This window comes from Lutra lutra, chromosome 7 (assembly GCF_902655055.1).
Source record: "Lutra lutra chromosome 7, mLutLut1.2, whole genome shotgun sequence".
NCBI classification, from domain to species: domain Eukaryota; kingdom Metazoa; phylum Chordata; class Mammalia; order Carnivora; family Mustelidae; genus Lutra; species Lutra lutra.
In genome coordinates this window covers 48446950-48464070 of record NC_062284.1, presented here as the reverse complement: position 1 = coordinate 48464070, position 17121 = coordinate 48446950, and the positions used below count along the sequence as shown (strand labels likewise).

The 17121-nt window shown below is 38.8% G+C and overlaps 1 protein-coding gene across 1 annotated transcript in view; it reads right to left on the bottom strand.

Moving 5' to 3' along the window:
- PIAS1 (protein inhibitor of activated STAT 1) overlaps window positions 1–16892 on the bottom strand; it is a 122464-nt gene extending 105572 nt beyond the window's left edge. The window contains exon 1 of the mRNA XM_047736773.1: window positions 16790–16892. Within this exon, the coding sequence (XP_047592729.1) occupies window positions 16790–16813 (24 nt within the window). The 5' untranslated portion in view covers window positions 16814–16892. The remainder of the gene's footprint in view (window positions 1–16789) is intronic.
- Window positions 16893–17121: the final 229 nt, after the last annotated feature.

Here is a 17121-nt window from a genome sequence, read left to right as displayed (position 1 = left end):
GTCGATTTCTTTTTTTTTTTAAGATTTTTTATTTATTTATTTGACAGAGAGAGATCACAAGTAAGTATGCAGAGAAGCAGGCAGAGAGAGAGGAGGAAGCAGATTCCCTGCTTGAGCAGAGAGCCCAACTCGAGGCTCAATCCCAGGAGCCTGAGACCATGAGACCATGACCTGAGCCGAAGGCAGAGGCTTAACCCACTGAGCCACCCAGGCTTCCTATAATCGTCGATTTCAATGGACACAGGCATCCCACTAAATTTTCCAGTAAGCCAGTAATCAAACTTCCCATGATAATTACTTTAATCAATTCCTTGCTCCTCCCACATCTCTTCCCTCCAAAAACTACCTTTAATAAGCATACATAAAGCAACTGACTATTCAACTTTTTATATCAAAGCATTCAAAATTATTATCTGTTATTAAAAGAAAAAAAAGGTCCAGAGGTGCCTGGGTGGCTCAGTTGGTTGAGCCTCAGACTTTTGGTTTGGGCTCAGGCCATGATCTCAGGGTCCTGGGAGGGGGCCCACATCCTGCTCCACAGAGTTTGCTTCTCTCCCTCTACTGCTCCCCGACCCAATGCTTGTGCACTCACGCACCCTCTTTCTCTCTCTCTAAAATAAATAAATAAACTTAAAAAAAAAACCTCCAAAATTTAAAAATAGCATTTCTCGCTAATTACAAAAATATGTTCTTTATAAAAATTCATATATAGAAAGGTGCAGGAGAATCAAGGTTTTTTTTTTTAGAACCAAGGTATTTTTTATGTACTTAACTGGAATACTAGAATATAAGTTTTGCAAGGGCCAAGACCCAAATCTATTTCACTTCCAAATAACGACTGAGCATCTAACACAGTTATCTGACACGTAAACCAGCTCTCATTTTTACTGATGGAATGAGATCCTTGCTTTAACCAACTGAGATATGAAAGGTCAAACTTGAAACAGGTTAAGGGAAGAAAAAGGGAGAGTGCTTATTTATTTCCGAGGTTTAGCACAGAATGTATATAGCCCAGTAAAGAAATAATTATACTTTAAATGAAACTTTTTAAAAAATATATCAAACAAAATAATGAAAAAATATATTAAGTATAACACAAACTTTAATGGCTTATGCTTCCACAAAAAGCTAGACTTTTCTCACCACTTCAATTAAACTTCCTCATGGGTTACAGGATGAACACATATAAATCTAAGCACTTTTCAAAAACAACCAAGTGTCGATCGCTGTGGTAATTACTTAAGTCCCTTTGTCTTCCCCAAAAATCAACAGACATAATTGCTAGATTCTATAGGCATATATATTTACCACAGTTATGCATGTTTTCAAAATGAGGTCTCTAAAACTTTCCTCTCCACCTCCACCTATGGAATCTTCCTCTTCAAAGAAAATTGTATCAAATCTAGGAAATTTATAAGACTATTAAAACTAAGATTTAATTAGAAGCAACAGCTTAAAAACAACCTTACAAGCAAATAATATACATAACTAATATTTCATCATCAGTTTTGACTTTAAAAGCAACTTATTAATACAAATTACGTAAAAGGAACTAGAGAGGAATAGGATGAGGGTGCACCAAAAAAAGCCTCAAAGTTTTGGAATACTCTATTAAGTTGGATGTTTTGTTCATCTCCTACAAGTTATACATTCCTCAAAGTTATACATATTATTTTGTATATACATTTTCTTTTTTTAAAATTTTTTTAAAGATTTTATTTATTTATTTGACAGAGAGAGAGATCATAAGTAGGCAGAGAGGCAGGCGAGAGAGAGGAGGAAGCAGGCTCCCCGCTGAGCAGAGAGCCTGATGCAGGACTCGATCCCAGGACCCTGAGACCATGACCTGAGCTGAAGGCAGAGGCTTTAACCCACTGAGCCATCCAGGTGCCCTGTATATACATTTTCTTAAAGCAACTAGCTTTCTCTCAGAAAAGAACACAATTTCTATTATCACTAAATATAAATCTTCATTCAACATTGGCAACTATTTAAGAATGGTTATCATATATTAATACAGTTCATATTATGAACTTCACAGTGTTTACAATGTCCACCAACAATCATACACAAATACCTACCATATTCCCTCCCTAAAAAGAAACAAAATAACAGTGGAAGAAGAAAAAAGGGAAAAGTTAAGTCATAAGCACAAAGAGCAAAAGACAATAATCAACTGGTTTAAAAAAAAAAAAAAAAAGGCAGAGGCGCCTAGCTGGCTCTGTCAGTCAAGCATCTGACTCGTGATTTTAGCTCAGATCTTGATCTCAGGCTCATGAGTCCAGGTGCCATGCTGGGCTCTTAAAAAATAAATTAATTTAAAAAAAAAGGAAAGGAAAGGCACAGGTCCAGTCCTCTAACAACAGAAAACAAAAAATGAAAGGGAGAATATTACTAAAGGATTAATACAAGACAATTTCCTAGAAATGAAGGACATGTGTCTCCAGACTCTGCCATTAAGTACCTTAGCACAATGACTGAAAGATACCCATACGAAAGCATTTCATCAGGAGGTCTGAGCACACCAGGAATAAAGATCCTCAAACCTCCAGACGGGTCACTTGTAAAGGTTCAAGTATGAAATGGCACTCTATACCATGTACAATGCAAAACTCATCTTTATGTTACAAAAGACAAGTATATACAAGAGAAAATGTCTGTTCTAACTGCTCAAATTCTACCATACCTCAAACTGTCTAGTTTCATTCAAGAGAAAAAACTAGACCTTGAAGAAAATTTTCTGAAAACCTAAGATATCTCAAAACTCTAACGGTAAACTTTCAGTAAGATCATTATTAAAGTTCAACCTTAAAAAAAATTAAAAATAAAAAAAATAAAAGGACTTTAAGTAAAGTTAAGTCTTAACTTTACTTAAAGTCCTTTGCTCCTAACAGATTTTGGTTAATTAGGCTTGGCAAAATACTAACCTAAAAATGAAGGATCCTTTTAAAACCATGGGTCAGGGCGCCTGGGTGGCTCAGTGGGTTAAAACCATGGGTCAGGCAGGAAGGAAGTGGGCAGGGGGCAGGCATTTGGACAGGAGGGATAAAAATCTCAAAAAAAGACTACAGTAAGTTTTTCAAGAGTTAAGTTACGATAATTCTTTTTCCTACCAATCTAGTTAATTCTTATGTGAAAGTTGAGGGAAAACAATCTTAAATATAATAATCCAGAAATATAAATATTCATAGGCAAGTAAAATATACACATCAACCATGCATGGCTTTATTACTGGTTTTAACCAGATAATTATGATGCAAGATAGTATGTACCTATCTCTCCACCAGACTGAATTCCTTCCCAACAGGAATTGTTCTAATTATCCCTGTATTTTGCTAATTAGCACAATACCAGACACATGGCATACACTCAAATATTAAGTGAATAAATACATGACTGTACGAGAAGACCTAACTATATAGAAAGTAAAATAAGTTCTCATTAACCCCAAGTTTTTAATGAGCCATGTTAAGATTATAAAAGGGGGACACCTGGGTGGCTCAGTGGGTTAAAGCCTCTGCCTTTGGCTCAGGTCATGGTCTCAGGGAAAGGAAAGAAAGTATGTTCTAAACAATTATTAGCCAACCCATAAGTAGCAAAGTTGAACCTACTCATCCAAACTATTCAAGAGCCCCACAACGGGCTCTCTGCTCAGTGGGGAACCTGCTTCCTCCTCTCTCTCTGCCTGCCTCTCTGACTACTTATAATCTCTATCAAATAAATAAATATTTTTAAAAAATTATAAAAGGGAAAGCATTAATGGATGAAGCAATTTTTAAGTGAAAAAAATTATTTTTATATTCATAAGGCATTACTTCTTCAATCAAATAACCTAACCCCACAGCTAATTAATAAAAGCTTGAGTCTAACTATATTTGCACTTCACATCAATATCACTTTTCCCCTGATTAACTTTACCTGCAGAATTACGTTCAATAGAAGACATACCCCTTGAATTCCAAGACCATTCACATCCTCGGCACCACCACCCCACCACATAAACACAAACATCACCTCATTCCTTCAAATGGATTATGCAGTTAGCATGACAAGACATTTCAACATCAAAAACTGGGTCACTTTTACTAAAGCTACAGATAAAACTGGAAACTGTATGCAAAACAAAATGTTCAGTTATCACTCCCCACACTCAATAGAATTGATTAGATCAGTTAAGATCAGCAGATTCCAGAAATAATGCAGGACAGTTTGTCTACAAGAAAATATGTTCTAGGGGCGCCGGGTGGCTCCGTTGGTTGGGCGGCTGCCTTCCGCTCAGGTCATGATCCCAGGGTCCTAGGATCAAGCCCCACATCAGGCTCCCTGCTCAGCAGAGAGCCTGCTTCTCCCTCTCCCTTTGCCTGCCACTCTACATACTTGCGCTCTCTCTCCCTCTGTCAAACAATAAATAAAATCTTAAAAAAAAAAAAAAGGAAAGAAAGTATGTTCTAAACAATTATTAGCCAACCCAGAAGTAGCAAAGTTGAACCTACTCAACCAAACTATTCAAGAGTTACAGCACATTTTTATATGCAAATAATGCTGCTAATTACAAGTGAATCTTATCTAATATCCTTTCCATTGGGCATAGCAGGGTTGCCACGTGGAAATACTTTTTTTTTTTAAAGTAGGCTCCACTCCCAATGTGGGGCTTGAACTCACAACCCCGAGATCAAGAGGCAGAAGCTCCAACTGAGACAATCAGACACCCCAGAAAAAGTTTTTAACATATTTGCCACATATACCAAGAAGTAACTTTTTAAAAATAGTCTGGAATTAAGGGTTATTAACTTTTACTGTTTCTCATTCTTATTAGTAATTGCACTATTCCTGGGATTACTATTTAAATTTAGAAGTGAAAAACAATGGCAACCCTGAAGGATTCAATTACACATGAAATACCATACTTAAAAGAAAACTTTCACCTTTAAGATGTTACTTTATATTGAAACCACAGATTAGAATAACTTTTGCACAAAAATCTTTGTTTTCTATTACCTTGACACCCTGGTGAAAGATGCTTGAGGAATACAGAAGCTAAAGCTTTTCAAATACAACTCTAAGGAAAGGTAAAAAGAAACTAGAAAAGCATTTAGAGGGGCGCCTGGGTGGCTCAGCGGGTTAAGCCGCTGCCTTCGGCTCAGGTCATGATCTCAGGGTCCTGGGATCGAGCCCCGCATCAGGCTCTCTGCTCAGAAGCCTGCTTCTTCCTCTCTCTCTGCCTGCCTCTCTGCCTACTTGTGATCTCTCTCTGTCAAATGAATAAATAAAATCTTTAAAAAAAAAAAAAAGCATTTAGAGTTTTATAATCTCTAGGTTCCACTTCAATCCCACAAGAGGGAAAGGAAGAAAACAAAATAGGTCCAATGTAAACCAATCATCTTAGATATTTTGCAAGAACTAGTAAGATCTGATGAAAAGAGGAAATTATTGGCTAAAGTAGGTTAGGGGACATCTGTATGGATTTTTCATTTATTCAAGTTATTTCTATTCCCTACTACTGAAAAAGCCAATCAAGGGTTGAGACATAACCTTGAGAAAGTAAAAAGTTATACAATCCCCATACCACTACTGATTTAAAGCATTTGAGAGTAGAGTCATGCATTGCAATGCAAACCATTAGTATTTTTGCCACAGAGATGCAAGATACAATTAAACAGTTTCTGCTTGCAAACTGCCTTGTAAATGGGATCACTATTATCTATAAGCAAACTAATTTTTCTTTTAAATATATATTTTTCAAATGCCATGGGTAAGAAGGTGAAAAGGATAGTCTGATTTTAAGCTATAGACTCCTGTACTGTAAATCTTATATAAACAGTGTTCAGGTTCTCAAAGTTTTTGTTCCCTGGACTCTTTTACAGTCTAGAAAATGGAGAACCCAAAAAACTTTGTTGATTAAATCTATCGATATTGGGGCACCTGGGTGGCTGAGTCAGTTAAGCATCCAACTCTTTGTTTCTGCTCAGGGAGCAATCTTAGGGTCGTGAGATTGAGCCCTGTGTAGGGCTCCGTACTCGGCAGGGAGTCTACATGAGATTCTCTCTCTCTCCCTCTGCCCTTTTGCCCCCCCTCCTCTCTCTCTCCTTTTTAAAAAATAAGTCTTTAAAAAAAAAAAAACTACCCATATTTACTGTATTAGAAACTAAAACAGAATTTTTTAAAGATTTATCATTTAAAAATAAGTCATTATCTGTTAACATAAGTCACATATTAATTTTAAATACTACATTCTAAGACAAAAAATATATTATCAAGAAGATTGTCACTGTTTCACATTTTTGCAAATCGCTTTAATGTCTTACTTAATAAAGATGGCCTGAGTCTCATATCTGCTTTTGCTCCATGAGGTTGTTCTGACTGAAGTACAGGAAGAAAATTCAGCCTCATGCAGGATGTACTTGGAAAAAGACAGTATTTCAATAGGCTTCTCAGATAACTGTGGATATTCTCTGATCCTTCACCAAAACTCAACCTTTCACCAAAACAAGCTGCAGTTTCTTAAAGGCTGTTGCAATATGGAATCTAAAACGCTATCAAGTAAACACTTCTTACTCTGATTTACTGAAATCCATTGGTCTATCTTCTATTTCCAATGCATCTTTTTACCCATGCATGATTTTCAATACCATGCATTTAGAAAGTATTGCTTCACTGAGTTATGCAGTTCTTCCAAATGTTAACACTTGCGGTATATCACATTTATTAGTACCACCAATGACCTTATCAAAAAGTATTGGGAAGGGGGGTGCCTTGGTGGCTCAGTAGGTTAAAGCCTCTGCCTTCAGCTCAGGTCATGATCCCAGGGTCCTGGGATTGAGCCCCACATCAGGCTCTCTGCTCAGCAGGGAGACTGCTTCCCCCCTGACCCCCCTGCCCCCCTCTCTGCCTACTTGTGATCTCTGTCTGTCAAATAAATAAATTAAATCTTTTTAAAAAAAAAAAAAGTATTGGTAAGGAACACCTCAGTGGCTCAGTCAGTTAAGCGTCTGCCTTTGGCTTAAGTCATGATCCCAGACTCCTGGGATCGAATCCCACATCAGGCTCCTTGCTCAGCAAGAAGCCTGCTTCTCCCTCTGCCTGCCACTCCCCCTGCTTGTGTGCTCTCCCTCACTCGCTGACAAATAAGTAAAATCTCTAAAAAAACAAAACAAAAATAAGTATTGGGAAACTGTCAAACTCACAGTAGCAAATACAAGTATTCCAAAATTCCATTTTGCCTGAAAACTTAAATTTTATCAACAATAAATATTGTCAGCTGTTTTTCTCGTACAGAAAATGTCCTGAATATCCAAGTCTGTATAACCATACTTTGTCCATCATTCTTTCAAGTAAAAATGGTATTCCATTAAAAAAGCAGCTAGTTCAGCCGATAACTCAAACAACTACACAAGATCTTTTCTTAGAGTTAACCGCTGGATTTGGTACTCAGTAAAAATATTTTTATAGGTACTTCCCATTACATCACATAAAATATATTTCCAAATGGACTCAAGGATTGAGACATAATCAAATTAATACTTTTTTTGCTTAATTAAGGATACTAAGGATATCTGGCATTTATTTTTTAATTCTAAATGTATGGTGATATACTAAACTACTACAGTTTAGTGCCACTGCCTTAATTCATGTTAAGGCAGCAGCAATTTCACCCACCACTGATTTTGCAAACACCAATATAATAAATAATGCCTTACTACTATTAACAGTTTTAGACTTGGACAACCCCCAGAAAGAGCCTAGAGAACCACCGAAGGCCTGGAAAATGGACTTTGAGAACCACTGTAATAGCTGATGCACTACTTGTATGATTAAAAAAAGATAATTTTGGGGGGCGCCTGGGTGGCTCAGTGGGTTAAAGCCTCTGCTTTCAGCTCAGGTCATGATCCCAGGGTCTGGGATCGAGCCCTGCATCGGGCTCTCTGCTCGACAGGGAGTCTGCTTTCCTTCCTCTCTCTCTCTCTCTGCCTGCCTCTCTGCCTACTTGTGATCTCTGTATGTCAAATGAATAAACTCTTAAAAAAATTTTTAAAGGTAATTTTTTAATAGATATCCCATTATAACAAAAATGTTTAAATACACACATATACACAGAGATATACCCAAATTACTGATAGCTTGATACCTCAGAACTGGAACTCAAAAATTATGAATGACAGAATGTGACAGATACCCTCCTAGGTCACAAACTACTGCCAAATACCTACCATCAGCTAGGCGCCTCTACATTCCCCTTCTTGGGTAACTTACAGAACCCTAGAGACCAGAATGATGATTTTAATGTAAGAGAAAAATGTTTATCCTGAAATCTTTCGGATCTTTTTTTAAGATTAGACCTACACGACTGCAAGAAAAAGTCTTAAAATTCACCATAAAGCACAAGATAGCATGTTAAATTCTATTTTAAGCACTATGCCATGAAGCTAAAAACAGGCTTGCTCACATTCAGAAACCCAAATACAAAATGAACTGCTTTGGTTGCGCACTGCCAGAATCCCATAAAGAGCCTACATTCCACTTCTCCTCAAGCCAAACAACTTTTACCTGTTTTAGTTTTTATTTCTATTTTTCAGGGACACTTCAATGCTAATACCATAGCCATTACATTAAATGTGGCAACTGTTTTTTAAAAAGCAACAGTGTAACAAAACTACCAAAACAAGAACTTTTAGACATATACATTGATAAACTCAAGAGGTAAACCTCTGTAAATATACATACAAAATATGTACACTGTTAAAAAAGAATGAGATTATCTCATTTGGGGATATAACATGGAAAGATCTTCAATATATATTATTAAGTGAAAAACGCAAGTCAAAGGATATTAGGTATAGCATGATCCTATTTATGTTTTTAGAAAATATATTTATGTGCATGTACATCATTTAGTAATACTGAGTTCCTTCTGTGTGCCCAGTCATATCTGAATCTAGATATACACATACAATAAATTAAAAATATTATACAGGCAGAGATAAATGCCCACCCAAAGAAAAATGAATAGGTCAGAGAGAGAAGACATTTCACATGTTTGAAATGTCCAAAACAGTCAAATCTACAGAGAACAAAAGCAGATTAGCAGCTGCCTCAGGGTGAAATGAGTTGTGGGCAGTGGAAGTGATAGCTGAAAGGTACAGGATTTCTTTGGGGAGTAAGGAAAATATTCTAAAATTAATTATGTTGATGGCTGCACAACTTTGTAAATGTATTAAAAAACCAGCTAATTGTGTACCTTAAATAGATGAACTATATGGTATGTGAATTATATCTCAATAAAGCTTTTATACTCCCCATCCCCCAAAAAACAATAGAGACCAAAGTGACTGCCTCTTAGGGAGGGGAGGGTTGAAGATGAAGGTCTTTAAAACTGTACTCTACTTACTGCCACATCACTACAATCAGAAATGTAATCACTTAAATTTATATAACTTAAAGAAAATAAAAGACAAACCTAAAAATCTTTCATAAATTATTCTAGATTTTTAAGTTTCTTTTTTAAAAAGACTATTTGTCAGAGAGAAAGAGAGAGAGAGAGAGAGAGGAAGAGGGCAAGAGTACACAGGCAGGGAGAGCAGCAGGCAGAGGGAGAAGCAGGATTCCCCAGGAAGCAGGGAGCTAGATGTGGGACTTGATCTCAGCACCCTGGGACCACGAACCTCAGCTGAAGGTAAATGTTTAACCGAATGAGCCACCAAAGTATGCCATAAATTATTCTAGATTTAACGTTATTCGAGTTTATCTACAAAGCAGCCATTAAAAAAAAAAATGAAGATGTGAACATTTGCAATTTAGACTGTCATACAAACATGTGCATCAGCCCCCTTACTAACAGAAACAAATTTTGAACATAATTTGTTCATTTCACAAATGTACCTTAGGCACCTACTATGTCCACAGGGTAGGAATAGGGGAAAATGAAGTGGTATACAAAGCACACCACCAGTCAACAAAAAAAAGCAAACTAACAGTTCTGGCTTTAAGTTAAGGACTTTTGCCATAGAGTGAAGACAAAACACACAAAAAATGGACTGGGATCAGACTACGAAAATCCTGAATACCTGAGAGCTAAGACTTTATCCTGTTATCGATGGAAAGCCATTGGAGTGACAGGATGAAAAGAAATGTTTTGGGAAAATTAGCCTGGCAACCAAAGGGGGAAATTGAAAGCAAGAAGAATAGCAGGAAAGGTAAGAAAGAGATGAAGTTTTTAAAAATAGGAACATTTGCAACAATCTCTGGAGAGTTATTGATATTTCAAAGTTACTAGTTAATATTCAAAGGGTTTACATTTATTTTGTTTGATCTAATGTGAAACAGAAAAGGAAAAAAAGGTAGTTTCTTCATTTTACTGAGTTTTAGAAATTCATTACGAAGAAGAAAGTTTTACCAGTTAATTCTGAAGGGAGGAGTTCGGGGGGGGGGCCTACCATTTCATGTGATACCACTTAAACCAAAAGTAGAAGGAATCAAAAGTAATGGGAGTGCCACAGTTTTTAACATGGAAGGGGGAAGTATAATTAAAAACATTTTGTAGAAAAAAAAATTTTGTAGTAAGAGAAGCAAAAAATGCATAGCAATTACAAAATTGATAATAAAATACAATTACATACTTAAAATTTATCACTTCTTTTTAAAAATCCTAATACTAAAACTTGTTACATAAATTCAAGTTTACATGAGGACTAAATCTGACATTAAATTTAGAGTTTGAGCACTTACATGCCCATAATCTCATCAACTATTTCTTCTACAGTGCAGTACTTTCCAGATGTTGCACAAATATTAACTCAACTAGGCGCCTGGGTGGCTCAGTGGGTTAAGCCTCTGCCTTCAGCTCAGGTCATGGTCTCAGGGTCTTAGGATCAAGACCCGCATCAGGCTCTCTGATCATCAGGGAGCCTGCTTCCCCCTCTCTCTCTGCCTGCCTCTCTACCCACTTATGAGATCTCTATCAAATAAATAAATTAAAAATTCTAAAAAATATATATTAACTCAACTGACCTATCCATTTATTGACTTAACCCATAAAGGTTCACATATGCATTTATTAGCTGATTTAACCCAATAAGGCTTCTTCCTAAAATAGAAAAATATTTTCATTGCCTCTATAACCTCTTTCCTGTAACAACCTCCTAAAAACAATGTTACCTACCAAACTAATACTTTGGCAACACTTAGGGGTTTTTTGTTGTTTTGTTTTAAAGATTTTATTTATTTACTTGACAGAGGGAGAGAGAGAGAGAGATCACAAGTAGGCAAGGGGGGGTGAGGGGGGAGCAGGCTCTCCCCCGAGCAGAGAGCCCAATGCGGGGCTCAATTCCAGGACCCTGAGGTCACAACCCCAGCTGAGCCAAAGGCAGAGGCTCAACCCACTGAGCCACCCAAGCACCCCAACAATTAATTTTGAGAAAAAAATATGAATAAGGCAAATTCTCATTTCTACTTTACCTATATTAATGGTCAGCACTGCTTTTCTTAAAATGTCAGTTAAAAACACATGGGCATCTAAACAAGGCATATTAACTTCCAATATTTGATTTCTGTGTCAAACATACTTGAAATAAATTATAAATGCTGTTTCATACTCTATTTTTATACTTTACCAAATGTTTACTTGTATTTTTATAGAATATACTCTGCCATCATTTAATAATCTTATCTGATAGGTTTATAGAAACAGAAACAAAGGTATAGACAATGAACAAATCAAGAACTACTTATTTCACTCACACAACTTCATCTAATCAAAATAGCATTAGCACTGCTCCCTAAAGCACAGAAAAAGTTCTGTCACATCAATATATTTTTGTTAGAATAAAACATTTGCAAATCTTTATATCAGGCTGTTTGTCAAGACATTGTTTAAAAGAGCAAAAAAGTGGAACTATCTAAGTGTCCAATGATAAGGGACTAGCTGAATAAAAATACAATGTTACCTTTCAAATGATCACACAGACCTCTATTTACTTACCTGGAAAGATAGCCACGAAAATAGCAGATTACACATAAAGAAAAGTGCGATCTCTTTTTGTGATGAATATACATACACATATGTTCACAGAAAGTCTAAATGGACAGATCCCCAGATGTTAACCATGATATTTCTAAGTGCTGGGATTACAGGTGTTTGTTTTTCTGCTTATTTTTCAGTATTCCCTGAAATTTTGGCAAAATGACATTTGCAAGAATTAACATCTATGATTCGAACTAACAAACTCCAAAATCTCCCTTACAAAAAGCCCAAGGAATATCCAAAAATACTCTGGCATAGAGCAAGAGGGAAAGTATTAACAACAACATAACTAGAATTCTTTGTGAGCAAGGCACCCTAGAGGGCTCCAGGACAGACATGGGACCTTTACAGCAGCCTATATAGTACAGGGTTTGAAATCACAAGACCTAGGTAGGTTCAAGTCCCTGCCACTTTTACTTGTATGACCCTGAGCTAGTCGCTTACTCTTTCTGGGCTCGCTTCACCAATAAAAGAGATAAGACCTGCCTTCCTACCTCAAAGAACTGTTGGAAAGATCAGATGAGATAATGGGATACATTATAAACGGCAACATCATGAAGTACAACATACTATAAAAAATATTATTCATCCAAACATGAAAAAAAGAAAAAGGTGCTTAATCCAGAGCACAATACTTCAGAGAGCACTACAATCAATTCTATAAAGTAATGACCCAGGGGTTTTGTTTTTAAAGGCTTCATCTTATCACAAACACCCAGTTTTGCAGAAACTCAAGATACTTCTTCCCAGTTCCCACTACAACCATGAGCCATTTTATTTTTTTATCCCTACTTACCACCAAGAAAGGGTACAAATTACACTGAACTCAAAAATCCTCAGCAAGAACCCTGGAACAGCATGTTGATATAGTTCACCAAAAGAAACCTGAGATTAATCAGCTATGGGCTCACCACTAAGCACTACTGCAACTCACAGTCGTTACAAGAGACTCTGAAGAGAAAGACAATACAATGACCCAGAAGAAAACTGTAGATGAAAAAGCAGTATTTAGAAACAACTGTATGAAATACTTAAAAACTGAAGTGTTTTATAAATTGTTTTTAAATACTGTTCATAAAAATGGTGACTTAAAACAAAAGCTAACAAAATGTGGCACTTGACACCAAACCAAATTAGGGAGAATCAAATCAAATTCATGAATAAACTGTCCAGTCTATTTCCTTCTAAAATCACACCACAAAGATCAGAATTAAATGGCTATTTCTTGAAAATAAAGAGGCAGAATATGACAACAATTTCCTGACATGCTTATAGATATTTTTAAAAGCATAGTGTCAAAAGTATGGCTTCTCTTCCCATTGAATCCCATTATGTTATTCCACTAAAATGATGAACTTCTTCCTCCTCCCCACTGTTCCTCCCATGAGTTAAAATGGCCATATAACTTGATTTGAGAGTTAATGCAAAATACTTGTAATAAAAAAAAGTCCTTTGGGGTGTGTAGGTGGCTCAGTTGGTTAAGCATCCAACTCCTGATTTCTGCTCAGCTCCTCTTAGGGTTTTGAGATCAGGCCGTAGAGTCACCCCAACCCCACCCCTGGCTCAGCAGGAAGTCTGCTTGAGATTTTTTTCCTCTCCCTCTGCCTCTCCCTCAACTCTCCCTGAAGCATGCACGCTCTCGTGTGCTCGCTCTCTCTCACTCTCTCTAAAATAAATAATCTTCCAAAAAAAAAAAAAAAGGTACTTTAAGAGGAACTACATGAAGCTGTCAGATTATTAACTTCCAAGATCATCCCGCCATCACATCCTCCTGCTTTTTAAGTTCCTAAAGATAATAAAATACTCACTCTTTACACTCTTACAGATGTCATTTATGGGTATTCCCCTAATGAAAAATTAAACCTTTCATAAACAAATGTGCACAGAGAATTCTTTTTGATATGTATGACTCACAATCTAATTTTTATTGGCAGTATCTTCAAGTATTGCAGCTTGCACTATTCCTACAGGAGATATAGATCTATCCATTTTCCCCAACCGATCTTTGTAGATTATAGATTTGAAAGGACTCACTAAAATGGGCCATGAGGAAAATAATTATGAATACAATCTACAGCAAGATGATATGTGAGCTGTGAATCACGGTAACAAAAAAGTCACTATTTTCTCAAAGCCTTACAGTAGTACTGTATTTTCACTTAAAGCTGAAATCTCTGGGTTTTTCTTAAATTTTATTGACTTCTCCTATCTTATTAAGAATAAATGCTATTTACTTCCAAAAAAAAAAGAAAAACCATCAGAAAATATGATTTCCAAAAGAAGTGTCTTCCAAAGCTTACTGCACAGAAATTTATATACACACATTCTCAAATAACTATAGTAGGCATTCCTAAGATCATCTACCCCCTTCAAAAAAAAAAAAAAAAAAAAAAAAAACAGCAAATCTAACCACAATCAAGCACTAAAATTTTTAACACAGCTATCAACAGCTAAGCAATTTATCACAGCTTCTAAAAGTATTGGGCACACACAACGCCAACCTGTAGGTCAAAACAGTTACTATAATTTGAAAAAAGTGTACTACAGAAACACAAGAGTAGTTTTTCCACCAAAAAAAACTCAAGTAGATTTTTGAGAAAGCAAAAAGGGAGATCATTTTTAGAAAAATAATGTTTCCCCCAAGTGTTTAGCATTTATCTGATACAGGCTCATTTTTGTAAAGAGAAACTTTACCTAACAAGACTCACACCAGGGATCTGATCTATCCCCAAAGGCACTTTCTTAAAATGAGAAAGAACAAAGGAGGAAATCTCCCAGCATGTGCTTTCCATACCAGTTTCTTTAGACAGCATCAAGAGTGACAATATACCCAGCACAAGCTTTTCAGCTTTACTCTGAGGCCCATGTATAACAGAACTGATTAGCTATCATTCAAAAGGATTCCAAACAAAATAAATATTAGAAGGCGGAGATCACAGCAACATTGTGACTACATCTTAAGAGTGAAACTATTGAAAACATCTATCTTAAAGTTGCATACTTTATATTTCAAGAGTTAATGACCTCAAAATATTTAAATTGCTAAGGCTTTTTCATTTCAGTCAACAGTTTGAAACTGGAAAAAAACGAAACCAACCATTCCAAATCTGCACTCTGTTCAATTAATTTGTAATTAGAAGTAAATTTTAAAAGAATGACATTCAAAGCCAGCGCCTTAATATACAAATTTTGGAATGTTAATATTGCAAAATTATTGAGGAAACCGATCTTTCAGCGAAGCTTTCCACAGAAAAACTCCAGAAACAAACCCAGTGTGTGCCTGTTCTAGAAGCTGTCGTTTCAGTATAACGGAGAAATTTTAAAAAAATAATTTTTATTAAATAGAGACAGAGGACTCTCCCCAAAGATTTACAAGTGTATATCCCAATCGCCGTTCTGACAGAGATGTCAGTTCTCTGGGTCAAGATATAACCAGCTGCTTGGTTCACACACAGGAAGCCACAGAGAGGGGAATATCGCGTTCAGAGCCTCGAAATAATACGCGTTAGTTAAAACTGCCTGCTACTAAACCAAAATTATTCAAGCGGAGCCCCATTTGTCACAATCCAATCATAAGGGTTCCACCCCCCTCCCCCAACAGCTTGTGTAGTGGTATATCTGCTTCGGTAAAGAAGCCATCATCAGGTAAAGAAGATTGGGGTGGGAGAAAAAGCGGGGAAAAGGGGGCACCCTTTCATCCAATTTCGCGAGGCGTGAGTAATTGGTACAGTTGAGAGGAACGGAGGAACGTTCTATTTATTGGGGGTTGAAGTAGGATGAGGGGAGAATTTCGTTCAAATCAACATGGCCAGCAAGATGTCCCTACAAACAAAAGGCAACGGGGGGATATAAACACGAACCATTCACCTCCATCAGCTATAGCATCGCCATCATGGTGTGTGCAGAGACCCCCAAAGGCTCCTCTCACCCTCCACACCAGGCAAAGGAAGAGAAGGAAAAGAAGGGAGAGGTAGCTGCTTCCCACCACCCACCACTGCTTCCAAATACACACCCTTCGAGGGGGGTTCTCCCCCTACTCCGGTTGCCCAGGATCAGAGAGAAAGTAACGTCCCGCCCAGGCAGACTCCCCCGCTACCCCTCAGCCGAACCCCAACGTCGGCCAGGGGCTCACTAAACTTTACCGGAGCTTCTCCCCACATTCCCGCCCCACAGCCCCAGGATTGCACTGCCCACAAGCGGGGCACCTCGGGCGCCTCCTGACAGGCGGACAGCCGGGGAGAGCCGAGTCTGGGGCGGGGGCGGCAGGGAGCCACGGAGGGGCGGGGCGGCCGGAGCCAAGTTCCCGGGGGTCTGAGGAGAGCTCCTGACAGCAGCCCGGGACTGCAAAGGAGGAAGAGGAAGCGGCGGCGGGGAGCTTTCCCAATCCCCCCTACACGAACACCCTGCCCCAGACCCCGTTCCCCATGGGGGGGGGCCGGGGAGGCTGGTGAAAGGTAAAGAAGCCGAGCCCAGAGGGCAGCCTAGGCCCCTACCTCCAGACTCCCGATCTCTTCCCCCGCCACCCCCGCCAGAGGCGCCCACAACAATAACACGCCGGGGACGACCCGTCAGCGCCCCCGAGACACCCGGGGCCCGCGGCCCGCCGCTGCCGGGCCCCCTCAGCTAGGGCCGGGCGCGCCGCTCCTCCCTACGACTCCAGGCCCGGGTGGAGTCAGGCCCGAGCGGCCCCCCAGGGCCGGACCCATCCCCCCAAGCACCAGCGGCGCCGTCTCCGCGGCCGAATATTAGAAGTGAATTCGAGCTGCGCTTTACCTTTAGTTCCGCACTGTCCGCCATCTTGCGTCTGTCAGCGCAAGCGCACTGAACCTCGCCGGGGGCCGCCGCTAGACCCGCCCCTCTAGCCAGCCTGGCCCCGCCCTAGTCCGTCCCCTCTCGCTCCTCCACCTCCCCGACCCGCCCCCGGCCTCCGCCCCTCTCCCGGCGCTCGGAGCCCCGCCCTGGGCACGTACAGCAGCGAGACCCGCACGTACCATTTAAATAATGGCGCCAAGCGGGGAGGTTTGACAGTTACTCCCCCCTCGACTTCCCCGCCCCCCATCCTCGCTGGGCTAGCGCCTCCAGGGAAAGGCCGAAGCGAGTGGGCT